The sequence below is a fragment of the Scyliorhinus torazame genome, chromosome 15 (assembly GCF_047496885.1).
Source record: "Scyliorhinus torazame isolate Kashiwa2021f chromosome 15, sScyTor2.1, whole genome shotgun sequence".
In the NCBI taxonomy this organism is placed as follows: Eukaryota; Metazoa; Chordata; class Chondrichthyes; order Carcharhiniformes; family Scyliorhinidae; genus Scyliorhinus; species Scyliorhinus torazame.
In genome coordinates this window covers 105,953,556-105,966,811 of record NC_092721.1, presented here as the reverse complement: position 1 = coordinate 105,966,811, position 13,256 = coordinate 105,953,556, and the positions used below count along the sequence as shown (strand labels likewise).

Here is a 13,256-nt window from a genome sequence, read left to right as displayed (position 1 = left end):
TCGACAGGGGGAAGGTCGTGGTCTGTATTAGGGGGCGGGCCTTGTCTGCGTACTGGGGGACCCACTGGGCGTAATATGAAAAAAAACCCAGGCAGCGTTTTAGGGCTTTTGAGCAGTGCGGGAGGGGAAATTCCATGAGGGGGCGCATGCGTTCGGGGTCGGGGCCTATTATCCCATTGCGCACTACATATCCCAAGATGGCTAGCCGGTTTGTGTTAAACACGCACTTGTCCTCATTGTATGTGAGGTTCAAGGCTTTAGCGGTCTGGAGGAATTTTTGGAGGTTGGCGTCGTGGTCCTGCTGATCGTGGCCGCAGATGGTCACGTTGTCGAGGTACGGGAACGTGGCCTGCAACCCGTGTTGATCAACCATTCGGTCCATCTCTCGTTGGAAGACCGAGACCCCGTTTGTGACGCCAAATGGGACCCTTAGGAAGTGGTATAATCGCCCATCTGCCTCGAAGGCTGTGTACTTGCGGTCACTTGGGCGGATGGGGAACTGATGGTAGGCGGACTTGAGGTCCACGGTGGAGAAGACCTTATATTGGGCAATCCGATTGACCATGTCGGATATGCGGGGGAGAGGGTACGCATCTAGTTGTGTGTACCTGTTGATGGTCTGGCTATATTCTATGACCATCCTTTGCTTCTCCCCTGTCTTTACTACTACCACCTGTGCTCTCCAGGGACTGTTGCTGGCCTGGATTATGCCTTCCTTCAGTAGCCGCTGGATTTCGGACCGAATGAATGTCCGGTCCTGGGCGCTGTACCGTCTGCTCCTACTGGCGACGGGTTTGCAATCCGGGGTGAGGTTTGCAAACAAGGATGGGGGCTCAACCTTGAGGGTTGCGAGGCCGCAGATAGTGAGTGGGGGTATTGGGCCGCCGAATTGAAACGTTAGGCTCTGCAGGTTGCACTGGAAATCTAATCCCAGTAATGTGGGCGCGCAGAGTTGGGGAAGGACGTAGAGCCTGTAGTTTTTAAACTCCCTCCCTTGCACCGTTAGGGTCATTATGCAGAAGCCTTTAATCTGTACGGAGTGGGATCCTGCAGCTAGGGAAATCTTTTGCGCACTGGAACGGATGGTCAAAAAACAGCGTCTTACTGTGTCGGGGTGGATGAAGCTTTCCGTGCTCCCGGAGTCGACCAGGCATGGTGTCTCGTGCCCGTTTATCAGCACCGTTGTTGTCGTCGCCTGGAGCGTCCGGGGCCGTGCTTGGTCCAGCGTCATTGAGGCCAGACGTGATCGTAGTGTTTGAGCTTCTTCCTCGAACCCCGTGGAGCCGTCGACACTGGGGTCCGTTGTTGCCGTCCAAGATGGCGGCGGGGGTGAACAAAATGGCCGCCCCCATGCATCGCACATGGCTGGGGGGTCACAAGATGGCGGCGGGGGTGGACAAAATGGCCGTCCCCATGCGTCGCACAGGTCTGGGGGATCCCAAGATGGCGGCGCCCCTCCTCCCCTCGTGGTGGCCGGGACCCAAAATGGCGGCGCCTGCGGGTCGCACATGGGGCGCTGGGGGGGTTGGGGAGCATCAGAAACGCGCAGATCGCCTTGTTCTCCGGGGACAGCGGTAGTCGGGACCCAAACTGGTTGCGCCTGCGGGTCGTACATGGGGCGCTGGACAGCGGTGGCCGGGACCCAAACTGGTTGCGCCTGCGGGTCGTACATGGGGCGCTGGGGGGGTTGGGGAGTGTTAGAAGCGCGCAGGAATCCTTGTTCGCCGGGAACCGCGGCGACCTCCCGGGACCGGCACACAGCCGCGAAATGGCCCTTTTTCCCGCAGCTCTTACAAGTCGCTGCGCGGGCCGGGCAGCGCTGCCGGGGGTGTTTCGCCTGGCCGCAGAAATAGCAGCGGGCTCCCCCGGGACGACTTGGCGTCTGAACCGCGCAAGCCTGTGGGGTGGGGGGGAGGGGGGGGGGGTTTGTCGCGACGGGAGTCCACGGAGCCCAAGGGGCTGCCACACGGTCGGGGCCGTAGGCGCGGGCGTTTCGCGCGGCCACATCTAGTGAGGCTGCAAGGGCCCGTGCCTCTGAGAGTCCTAGCGACTCTTTTTCTAAAAGTCTTTGGCGGATTTGGGAAGAGTTCATATCAGCCACAAATGCATCACGCATCAACATGTCCGTGTGTTCCATCGCGTTTACCGGCGGGCAGCTGCAGGCCCGTCCCAAAATTAGTAGCGCGGCGTAGAAATCATCTATCGATTCTCCGGGACTTTGCCGTCTCGTTGCGAGTTGGTAGCGTGCGTAGATCTGGTTCACTGGGCGAACATAGATGCTTTTTAGTGCTGCGAACGCTGTCTGGTAATCCTCTGCGTCTTCGATGAGAGGGAAAATTTCCGGGCTTATCCTCGAGTGCAGGACCTGTAGTTTCTGGTCTTCTGTGACCCGGCCGGGGGCCGTTCTGAGGTAGGCCTCGAAACAAGTCTGCCAGTGTTTGAAAACTGCTGCTGAGTTCACTGCGTTGGGGCTGATCCTCAGGCATTCCGGGATGATCCTGAGCTCCATAGTTCTTTTAAGCACGCTTAATAAATTGTAGCGCACAAAGACTCACGAGAGACGAATAGAGATGAAGTCGATGAGGCTTTATTAAGCGTGACTTGTTCCCCGCAGTTCAGTAGCTGACTGGCCTGCGGGGGAGAACTCCAGGTTCTTATACTCCGCCTTCAGGGCGGAGCTAGAGGTCAACAGCCAACCAGGACCCGGGATCTGTCAGCCAATGACATCACGGCTTCACAGTCCCACATGACCCCTAATGCATACTACCACACAATATACAAGATGATAAAAGGTATTGACAAAGTAGATGTAGAGCAGATGTTCCTCTTGTGGGGCAATCTAGAATTAGAGGTCATAGTTTTAGGATGAGGGATAGCAGATTTAAACCAGATATAAGGAGAGATTATTTCACTTAAAGGGTCGTGAATCTATGCAATTCACTACCCTGGATGCCGGGACATTGAGGAGATGGACAGATTTTTAATTAGTAATGGGTTGAAGAGTTATGGAGAACAGGCAGGAAAGTGGAGTTGAGGCCGAGATGAGATCAGCCATGATCGTGTTGAATGGCAGAGCAGGCTCGAGGGGCTGCATTGCCTAATCCTGCTCCTGGTTCTTATGTTCTTATGACTTGTACTACTTGCTACCTCCCTTGCGTATGATGCAATGTCAACCTCAGCCAGGAAGCAGTCCAGCTCTCTTGTCGATATACAGTGAGCCAGCACTACATTTACATAAAAGCTGAACAATTACGATAACATTGGAATGAAGGTAGCTTGCCCTCTTTTAGTGAGGTTAATCACCTATACTTTAGGTGAAATTTGCAGGTCCAGTTTTTTTTAGAGCCAATCAAATTTACATTGGTTTTTGAAAGGAATATGAATGTAAGAAGTGGACTTTCTGTGGTACCCATGGAATGAGTGGTCGCACACAGGGTGGCTCCTGCTTGAAGGCAATGGGTTTGGTCCCTTTTACCCGACCGTCGGGGAATTTTGGCGGAAAGGTTGTGCGGAGAGTGGAGGGGGATCAATTCTCTCTGGGATGGGCATGTCTGTGGATTATCAAACTCAACAGAAAACACTGAGTCCTGGCTTAAGAGATGGAGGAGACTCGTGGTGCAGATTTAATTGGAAAAATAGCGGAGGGGGAAGGGTCGTGTCGCCTGGAAAGATGCCAATGGAGCAGTTGATAAGCTTCATTAAGGACGAATTTCGGCAGCAGCGTAGAAAAATGTCGAGCGACTGGTCGATGGCGATTAAGGGGGCAGCAGCACCTCCTTGTGCGACTGGAACAGGTGGAGAAGAGCTTGGGGGTGCAGAGGGCAACAATCCAAGAGGTGGAGAAGGTTGTGTTTGACCAGGGTGACCGGACTCTGTCACTAGAAGCAGAGATGGCAGTCCTGGGGGACGTGTGCAAGATGCCGTGAGCAAAGGTGAAGGACCAGGAAAACAGGTCCCAGGCGGCAAAATCTTCGGATTGAGGGCCTACTGAAGTGAGTTGGGGAAACGAGTGCACGAGCTACGTCGCAAGGGTGTGGGCCAGGTTGGTGGACAAGAAGGTGCTCGACAAGGCCCCAGAGGTTAAACCTGTGGTTCCCTGTGGCAGAAGCCAAGAGCGGGGGAGCCGCCACTGGTGGTGATTGTGCATATGCACAAGTTCCAGGATGTTCCAGAACAAAGAAAATATCCTGAGGTGAGCCAAGGCGCAGCGGGACTACGATTGGGAAGGAACTGAATTTGGATTTATCAGGACATTGGTGCAGAGGAGTTCAACAAGGCCAGGATACTGTTGTACCAGCGCCAGATTCGGTTTGGGGTGTTGTACCCGGCCAAACTTTGGGTCACTTTCAAGGGCTGGAAATATTACTTTGAGACACCGGCAGGGGCAAATGACTTTAGTAAAAAACATAAGTTGGGGGAGGGCTGAAAGAGGAACGTGGGTGGAAGTTCTGTCTCTGTTAAATTTTGTTGCATGTTTTTGGAAGCCGATTGTTTTTGAAAACTCACCACTATTCTTAGAATTCCCCCTATACCAAAAAGAGCCGACATTCTAAATGGTGATCAGGGATTCTCACTCCCCGACTCCGACGCAAGCTTCAGTGGGTGCTATTCAGGTCAAACTATATTTTCAAGTTATCCCCCAGTATAACCCATACCTTCACCGACAATTTCATCTACTTACCCTTCAGTAGCATTGATATCCTGGGTCCTGCGTTGCTAAGTAAGTAAAGTAGGCTAATAACCACTGTTTCAGGTTAAAACTTTTAAGTTATTTTGTTATATATATTTTTTTCTCTTTTTCTAAAAGATGCAATCACTGTCTTTACAGAAAAGTAAAAAGATCTTGCTTCTGGATCCTTCTGGTTGGTTGAAAGGACCTTCAGGCCCAACTTGACAATCAATCTTCTTTAAAGTCTGGTCTTCTTTAGATGTATTCGCTGATTAGCTCGGTTGCTGTGTCCTATCTTTCCATTGTACCGAGCTATGAGAGCTATCTCTGATCTGATTCTGAGCTAAATCTGCCTATTCTTTAAATTCTTGTCTTCCTTAGATGTATCAGCTATTTTAGCTCGGCTGCTCTGCCCTGTCTCTTTCCCATGACCGAGCTGACTGTAATCTGACTCTAGCTGCTTGTTCCTTCTCTGCTTCTCTCTCGCCCTCTGAGCTCTGGTTCTCGTTCTGGTTCTTCCTGCCCTGGTCTCTTGGTTTATATTCGCTTTCTAACAGTTAAGTTTTTATGATGTTATTGTAAAGTAACTCTTATTTTCTTTGATTGTAAAAAGTATCTTTGATCGAAACCTTTTAATCCAACTAAGTATTCATTTTGACATGACTTCATCTCATAGATCTGATTACATTGTTTCCTTTGTGATGTTCAAAATGCTTTGACTTCAAGAGGTATTACTTTTAATTCCTGTCATTTCGATAGTTTTATTTTCCAATTGTGTCCTCAGCTCAATTTTGACTTTGATTTTGGCTTTGAATTATGTTTCTCGTAGACTGATAAACCTGGTATTAGCAAATTTTCAACCTAGAATTATCACCAAATTCAACTGAACCTCATCCATTCTTTTCCAGATCCTTACTAAGATAGTTACTTTCAATGAAGGTGTGAGCCATTGTTTTTGGCTTCATTCAAAATCCTGTTTGTCTTTGCTAAGCCTGCTTTACCAAGGCTATCTGCGTTTTACAATCCTTCCCTGGCAGCTGCTGTTAACCCTTTGTGGGATCTTTCCCTGTATCCTCATGTTTCTCTCAGACCAGATATTGCCAGACTTCCATGTTTCAAATGACACATCTTTCCATATTATCAATTACACGATTGAGAAAGGTTGTTGCACCCCTCTTTTTTTTTTGTTCTTTTTTTTATTGAAGTTAAATTGCTGCTTTTTTTCAGAGAGGGGCCCTTCAGTGCAGGGGATATAACGTTTAAGTGTATCGCACTCTGTTATGCTCTGTACAGTGCTTGAGGTGTTGGTGTGGGGCTGTTCCAGAATGTTCTGTATAGGAGCCATTTTGTGGTGATGTTTCTTGCATTGGGTTAAGTGTGGGGTACTGGGGGGTGGGGCCGAGGAAGAGGACTGGAGAGAAGCAGTGGCGGGTGGGGGTGACGTTGGGGTTAGGGTCTTCGGGTGGGAGTCGCCACGCTAGCAAGAAATGCTTGTGAATTGGGGGGGGGGGTGGCTGGCTGCGTTGGTAGCCAATATGGGTCGGGGTGTTGGCAGTTGGGAGAGATGGGTGGGGGAGGGGTTTGGAAAAGGGGGAGGCAAGGTGATGTGGCAGATATGTGGGGCGGGCGGGCCATCTTGAGTGGGCATGATTTAGAGTGGGGTGGAGCCTTAGGATGCTGATGGCAGATTCTAGGGGGGAGGGGAGGTGGAAGCCTCCGGTGAGAATCATGACATGAAATATCCGTGAGCTAAATGGGCCGGTTAAGCGATCTCGGGTGTTCACGCACTTGAAAGGTTTGAGAGCAGAGGTGAGTTTCTGCAGGAGATGCATCTTCGGGTGAAAGATCAGATGAGGCTGAGAAAGGGATGGGTGAGGAAACTGTTCCACTCGGGTTTGACTCGAAGTCTAGGGGGGCTGCCGTACTGCTGAATAAGAAAATGGTGTTTACAGTGGCTAGGGAGTTGTGGGGCCCAGGGGGGAGGTTTATGATAGTTAGTGGGCTGCTAGCGGGGATTCCAGTGGTATTGGTGAATGTGTATGCGCCGAATTGGGATGACACTGAATTCATTGGAGCGATCCCAGACTTGGACTCTCACCAGCTGATTATTGGAGGGAGGGGGTTAAGTGTGTACTGGAGCCGAGGGTGGATACATCGAGCCCTAAGCCGATGTGCAGTTCGAGAATGGCATGAGAGCTCAATGGGTTTATGGAGAGGATGGGGGTGGCGGATTTGTGGGAGTTTAGACACCCAGGAGAGACAGAGTACTCCTTCTCGCATCTGTATAGGGTATATTCCCGGATTGACTTTTTTGTGGTGAGCCGAGCAGTGCCGATGGGGGTGGAAGGGATGGAGTATGCGGGAATAGTGATTTCTAACCTCGCTCTGCACTATCCAGACGTGAGACTTTGTTTGGGTCAAGCACCGAGGCCGGGGTGGAGGTTGGATTCGGGGCTTTTGGCTGACGAGGAGTGCTGTGGGAAGGTGGCGGTGGCGATTGGGAATTTTGTTCAATCAGAATGGGAAGGTACCAGCAGCAATGTTTTGGGAGACTTTGAAAGCGCTGGTCTGGGGGGAACTTATTTGTTCAAGGCCCACAAGCATAGGATGGGAAGAGAGGAGAAGCGGTGATTGTTGGACGAGATAGTTGAGGTGGATAGGAGGTATTCTGTGGCCCACACGAAGGAGTTGCTGGAGGCTGCAAGGACAGTTTGACCGGTTCACATGGGAAGGGAGTTGGGTCAGGTGCAGGAGATGCAGTGATAGTATGGGGAGAAGCTGAGCCGCATGTTGGCCCACCAGTTGTGCGACAACGGGCGGCATCGAGGGAAATCCTTTGGGTGAAATGGAAGTTGGGGAGTGTGGTCGGATTGGCAGAGAGGATAAATGAGTTCGAGGAGGAGTCCTGGAAGGGGATGAGCCTGCCTGAGGGTCCTTGTGATGGCCCCAATGCCGATCGCCCTGAGGAAGTACACGAGCAGTGCGGTGGGGAGTCATCCATAATATGTTTGTGAGGGGGGGGGAAAGAGAATGAGGAGGGATGGAGGGAGGAAGAGCTAGTGTGGGTCAGGGACATGTTTGTGGAGGGCACGTTTGCTAAGCTAGAGTAACTGCGGGAGACATTTGAGCTATCAGATACTGGTAGGTGTGGAATTTTGTGCGCAAGGAGTTGCCTTTATTCCCTCGGGTACCGGAATGTACGCTTTTGGAGAAAATATTGCTCCTGGATGAAGGTGAGGATTGTAGGATTGGGGACATATATAGGTGGTTGGGAGAGCAGGGCATGACCTTCGTGAAAAGGATCAAGCAGAAGTGGGAAGAGGAGTTGGGGAGTTGAGATGTGGGCTTTGGTGCAAAGTAATGTGCCGAATGAACCTCCTCCTTTGCAAGGATGAATCTTATACAATTTAAGGTGGTGCATAGAGTCCACATGACTCTGGCCCAGTTAGGGGTGGCACGGTGGCTCAGTGGTTAGCACTGCTGCCTCATGCAGCTGAGGACCCGGGTTCGATCCCGGCCCCGGGTCACTGTCCGTGTGGAGTTTGCACATTCTCCTCGTCTGCGTGGGTCTCACCCCCACAACCCAAAGATGTGCAGGCTAGGCAAATTGGCTAAATTGCCACTTAATTGGGGGGGAAAATAATTGGGTACTCTTTAAAAAAAAAAAATTTTTTAATGACTCTGGCCCAGATGAGTGGGTTTTTCTTGGAGGTAGTGAACGGTGTAAGAGATATGGGAGGAGGCCGGCAAATCATGCCCATATGATTTGGGTGTGAGGAGTTGGAGAACTTTTGGGAGGCGGTGTTTAGGAACTTATCGAGGATTGTAGGGTTTGAGATGAAACCGGACCCTGTTGTGAAAATCGTTGGGGTGTCTGAAGTGCTGGAGTTGCTTGGGGAAGGGGGCCGATGTCATGGCCTTCGCTTCTCACTGCCTAGTGACGGATACTTTTGAATTAGAGGTTGACTACACCACCAGGGGTCGCCATGGCTGGGGGACTTGAGTTTCTCAGGTTGGAGAAAATCAAATTTGCCTAAGGGGGTCGGAGGAGGGCTTTGAGGTATGGTGGTGGCCCTTCATGACTTTATTTGAGGAGCTGTTTGTCGCGAGGGTGGGGGGGGAAAATGGGGAAATTAAGTACAAACCTTATACTCTGTTGGATGTTAAGGTTGTGTTACTATGTTGAACATGTTTGGAATAAAATACCTTTCTTTTTAAATGAATATGAGAAGTGGCTGACTTTTGTTCTGGAATATATTTTTGTAGTTACAAAAGATATTTAAAGTATTTCAAGGTTTATGGAGGGAATGTGGTCAGTTTGCAATGTTCTGTAAACGTTCAGCTGCAATTTAATATTTAGATGATATTTAAGATGATATTTAAGATTGCAGATTTATGTAATCTGATTTTATATTTGTCGTCAAATCTTATACTTGCACCATTTCAGATTTTCTTTTTTATTCACAGGCATCTGAATTTCTACCTGGCATCCTGTCATCATCTGCGAATCCCTTACAGACTACCATTAACAAGAATAAATTTAAAAAGCACCTGGTAGCCTGCCAGATTGCAGTTCCAAACACTGCAGTCTATGGATGTACCGTTTTCAATTATTACATGAAATTATTGGGTTCAGGCAGTATCCAAGGTTTGTCTCCCATATCACTGCTATCTGATAGTCCTTTTATTGCTGTTAACCAGTCTAGTAACATGATCAAGAGCTTAACAAGCTTGTTGTCTGGTAACACTCAATCCTTCACACAGTTGAATGATGTGAACCAATTATCAAATCCTTGGCTACAGGACTTTGCACTTGCTTTATCCTCTGTTGATTGTATTACTATTGAAGAGTTTTCAACAGCAGAAACTAGCAGGGTTCGTTCAAAATGGAGCATCAGCCGTCCTTACCATGTAGAGGAGGCAAGCCAAAATGGGAAAGATCATAAAAGTATCTTGTCAGCTTTTTCTACTCCGGTTTCTCAAAATGGAAGTGATATCAATAGCTGTGGTACAAATACAATGGTGAGACTCCCATCAAGTTTGAAAGTACAAAGGTTGTCTACTAATGACTGTACAGGTCAATGTTATAGTACCAGCTTTGATGAATTACAGGAAGACTGCTTCAAATCACGTTTCAATATGCAAAGATGTTGCATGCAAAAGCCTGAGGACTCCTCGACTAATGGCAAAGACCATGATGAGTTCCAGCCTGCTGATAAATCTTATTGTCTACTCGAGGACAGCATGGATGACAGTGACGCTACATTATGGGATGACTTAGTCTTTTCAGAAAGTCTGGATGAATTTATAGCAAAGGTGGAAGCAAATCAACAAAGATGTGACGAAAAAGCTGCATTGTTCACTGGTGTGACTGCTGTTGGTGATTCCGTACATTCCTGCGGTTTGCAAAAACTCAAAACTGATTACCTTCCCAATGGAACCCGACGGCAGAATTCCAGAATCAGGGATGTATGTACAGATTCTACGAACTGCAATTTAACTGGAACTAGAAAAAATTATTGTGATGATTCTAACAATCCACAGGGTCTCTTAAATGAGGTAATGGATGGTTTCAAGTGTGATGATACCACAGGAAAGGAGGTACACCTGGCAACAGCATTACCATTGCGCTCAGTTGATGACTCTGTTACCAGTGATGTGCACACTCCCAGTCAGGAGGCAGTTATGCAGATTTGCAGTATCTTTCTAAGCCCAATAAATGCAGGTAATTGCAGTACGAAACGTACTCAGATGTGTGAACCAAATCTGCACAATGTCGAGGAGAAGCAGATGGGTGAACATTCAAGCTTTCTGTCTGCATGTAAAGCTACTGAAGTTAACAAACTCACAGATCCCTCTTACACTACAAATGAGTCTTGTTTACTGGGTGATTTCGATTTTCAAACTCTATTCCCATCTGCGAACCAACTTCTAAAAGTGAAGGACAAAATTCACAATGTGTTTCAAAATCAAATATGCATTAAAGGATGCAATGTAGATGCATGTGACATTAAAGCTGCAAGTAGATTGTCTCCTACTTTTAATCTCTATCAAAACATCTCATTCCAAAATATGAGTTTCAATTCCACTGAGCAAGGCTACGATGTCTCTGGAGATCTCTTCAATGATACTGGAGGTAATAAAGAGGAACCTTCAATATGTCTCAAAACAAATATGTCTATTTTATCTAAACCAATGTCTACATCTAAGGCACTCAATGAGACTAACTATAAGCTCAATGAGCAGCAATCTAATATTTCCCTGTGTTGTTTAAATGGAGCTGCTGGTGCTGTGGAAAAAAACAATAATAATTCTCCAGAGAATGATTCATTGAACTTGTCTGAACATGACTTTTCAGACTCACGGGACTTTGTCCCATTTTCTCAGTCTACACCTGTTTCAAGATTTCAAAGTTTAAAACTTTTCAGGGGTAGAGAATCTAAACCTCTTAAAATGGCACCCTATGTTAGGCCAAGTATAAGGCCAGCTGCTTTCAGACAAAGGCAAAATGGTCAACCTAAACAGCAAACGCTTCCAATCCAAAATATGCTTCACCAGCCGTCTGGGAAAAATCAAACCTCTATGTCATTAAATTCCTCTTTGTTAAGCAACAGTATAATTAGCAAGTCTGAGAGTGACTCTGATGAATGGATTCCACCTTCGACAACCAAAACTCGAATAATGTCATCTCATTTATCTTGTGCGTTTAATATAAACAAATCACGAGGTGTTAAACTATTTACACATGTGTCATATGCCAATGCTGCTATGGAAACTGCTGATTCCAAGGCTACAACAGAGGGCAACAAAGAGAATGACAGTAGCAACCAGTGCAGGGGCAACCTATATATGAATAGGCCACCTGCAGGAAAGCATACCAAACCATCATTACAGCAAAAAGTATTCAACTCAACAAAGGTTCCTCCGAACAAAACAGAAAAACCCGGGTCCCTTGTTTCTAGTGAAATTCAGATTATGAAAAGTTTAAAAGTGAATGACTGCACCCCAGCTGCTTTTCATTCATTTTATGTAAAGAATGAGGCACCAAGTTGTTACTCACCAGAACTATTTTAGACAACCAGAGATTTTTGAAGATGAGTGCTAGCCACTTGAAAGAAAGGTTTCTGGAAACCTAAAAGCGAACTATGATGTTTTTTCTTCTCAGCAAGGGAGAAAATGAGTTATTGCTTAAGGCACTTTCTATTTTTTGTAATTCAGAGTTAGGAGGTGAATTTCTCTCATGTTCTGCAGCTTAAGAGCTACAAAAGCCCTGAAAAAACCTTTATGACAACGAAGCAGAACCTTCTTTGGAAATTTGCCCCATGGTGTCATTATATTAAAATAATATCTGAACTATCCGAACATTTGCTGGTACTGTCTTAAAGGGAATGTTCATGAACCCTTAGAAAAAATGCTTCTTTCTTCTTTAATGTTTTCTCCCTTCCAAACTGTTTGTTGTTTATTGGTTAGAGGCAAAAAATCCCTTGATGGCTAGGGATTGGGCCTGTGATTGGTAAATTACATTTTTTAAAAGCATGTTGCATTTATATTGTGCTTTTAATGTTGTAACATACCCCAGACCCCTCCACAGGAGCAATATCAACAAAATTTAACCAGAGTCTCATAACAAAATAGTAGGGCAGGTGCTCAAAACCGTGTCAGAGGTTGGTTAAAGAGCACTTAGGAGAGGTTTTGGGGAGGAATGCCAGAGCTGAAGGATGAGGTGTTACTGCTAATGGTGGAAATGGGAATGCACAAGAAGCTGGATTGGAGGAGCACCAATATTTGGAGGTTTGATTGGCTGAGGACGTTACAGGGAAAGGGAGGGGTAAGACCATGGAAGGATTTTGAAAACAAGAATGATAAAATGGAATCATTAAAATGGTTTAACAAAAACATTTATATAAAAAATAAAGTCTTTTTGCTAAAGTGTAGCAATTTAAAGTCCATGAACACTGCCATGGAAAGATAGCTGAAACGAATAGGGTGATGGGCTTTATTTACAGAACAATTCACGATAAAAGCAAGACATACCTTTTTGTCCCTGTATAATGCATTGATTTAGCCTCAGAATGGTTTTTATTTTGGTCTCCTTATACTGTGAGTAATATTGAAAGGGTGCAGAGGAGGACCAGAAGATTAATTCCAAATTTAGGACATCTTAGTTGGCCGCTGGAACTCTTTACTTCCAAGAGCTAAAGTGGCAAGTAACATTCATGTCATACAATGGACACTTTCAACAAGAGAGAGAACCGAACCACTTAATTACATTAGTAGGATCCCTTACTAATTAATTCCTGGTTTCTTTCGCAGTATCTCCCAAAACTAGCCTCTCCAACTAGAAGGGCAAGTGCAGTAAATGTTTAGGAAGTTAACACGTCCAGGTTTCCACTGCCACACCTCACCTCCTGCCCAAGTCATCTACCATCATGACATCTGACATATATTGCTGTCCCTTCATGACCTGTCAGTCAAAATCCAGGAACTTCCTATCTAATAGCACTGTGGAACTACATTCACCACACGGAAGAGTTTAAGAAGGGGCTCATAGAATCCTGACAGTGCAAAAAGAGGCCATTCAGCCCAT

The 13,256-nt window shown here is 46.9% G+C and overlaps 1 protein-coding gene across 1 annotated transcript in view; it reads left to right on the top strand.

The window, feature by feature from the left end:
- The window catches only part of ddias (DNA damage-induced apoptosis suppressor), a 45,536-nt gene extending 33,509 nt beyond the window's left edge, over nucleotides 1-12,027 (top strand). Inside the window, exon 5 of the mRNA XM_072476547.1 lies at nucleotides 9,137-12,027. Within this exon, the coding sequence (XP_072332648.1) occupies nucleotides 9,137-11,743 (2,607 nt within the window). The 3' untranslated portion in view covers nucleotides 11,744-12,027. The remainder of the gene's footprint in view (nucleotides 1-9,136) is intronic.
- The last annotated feature ends 1,229 nt before the right edge of the window (nucleotides 12,028-13,256 follow it).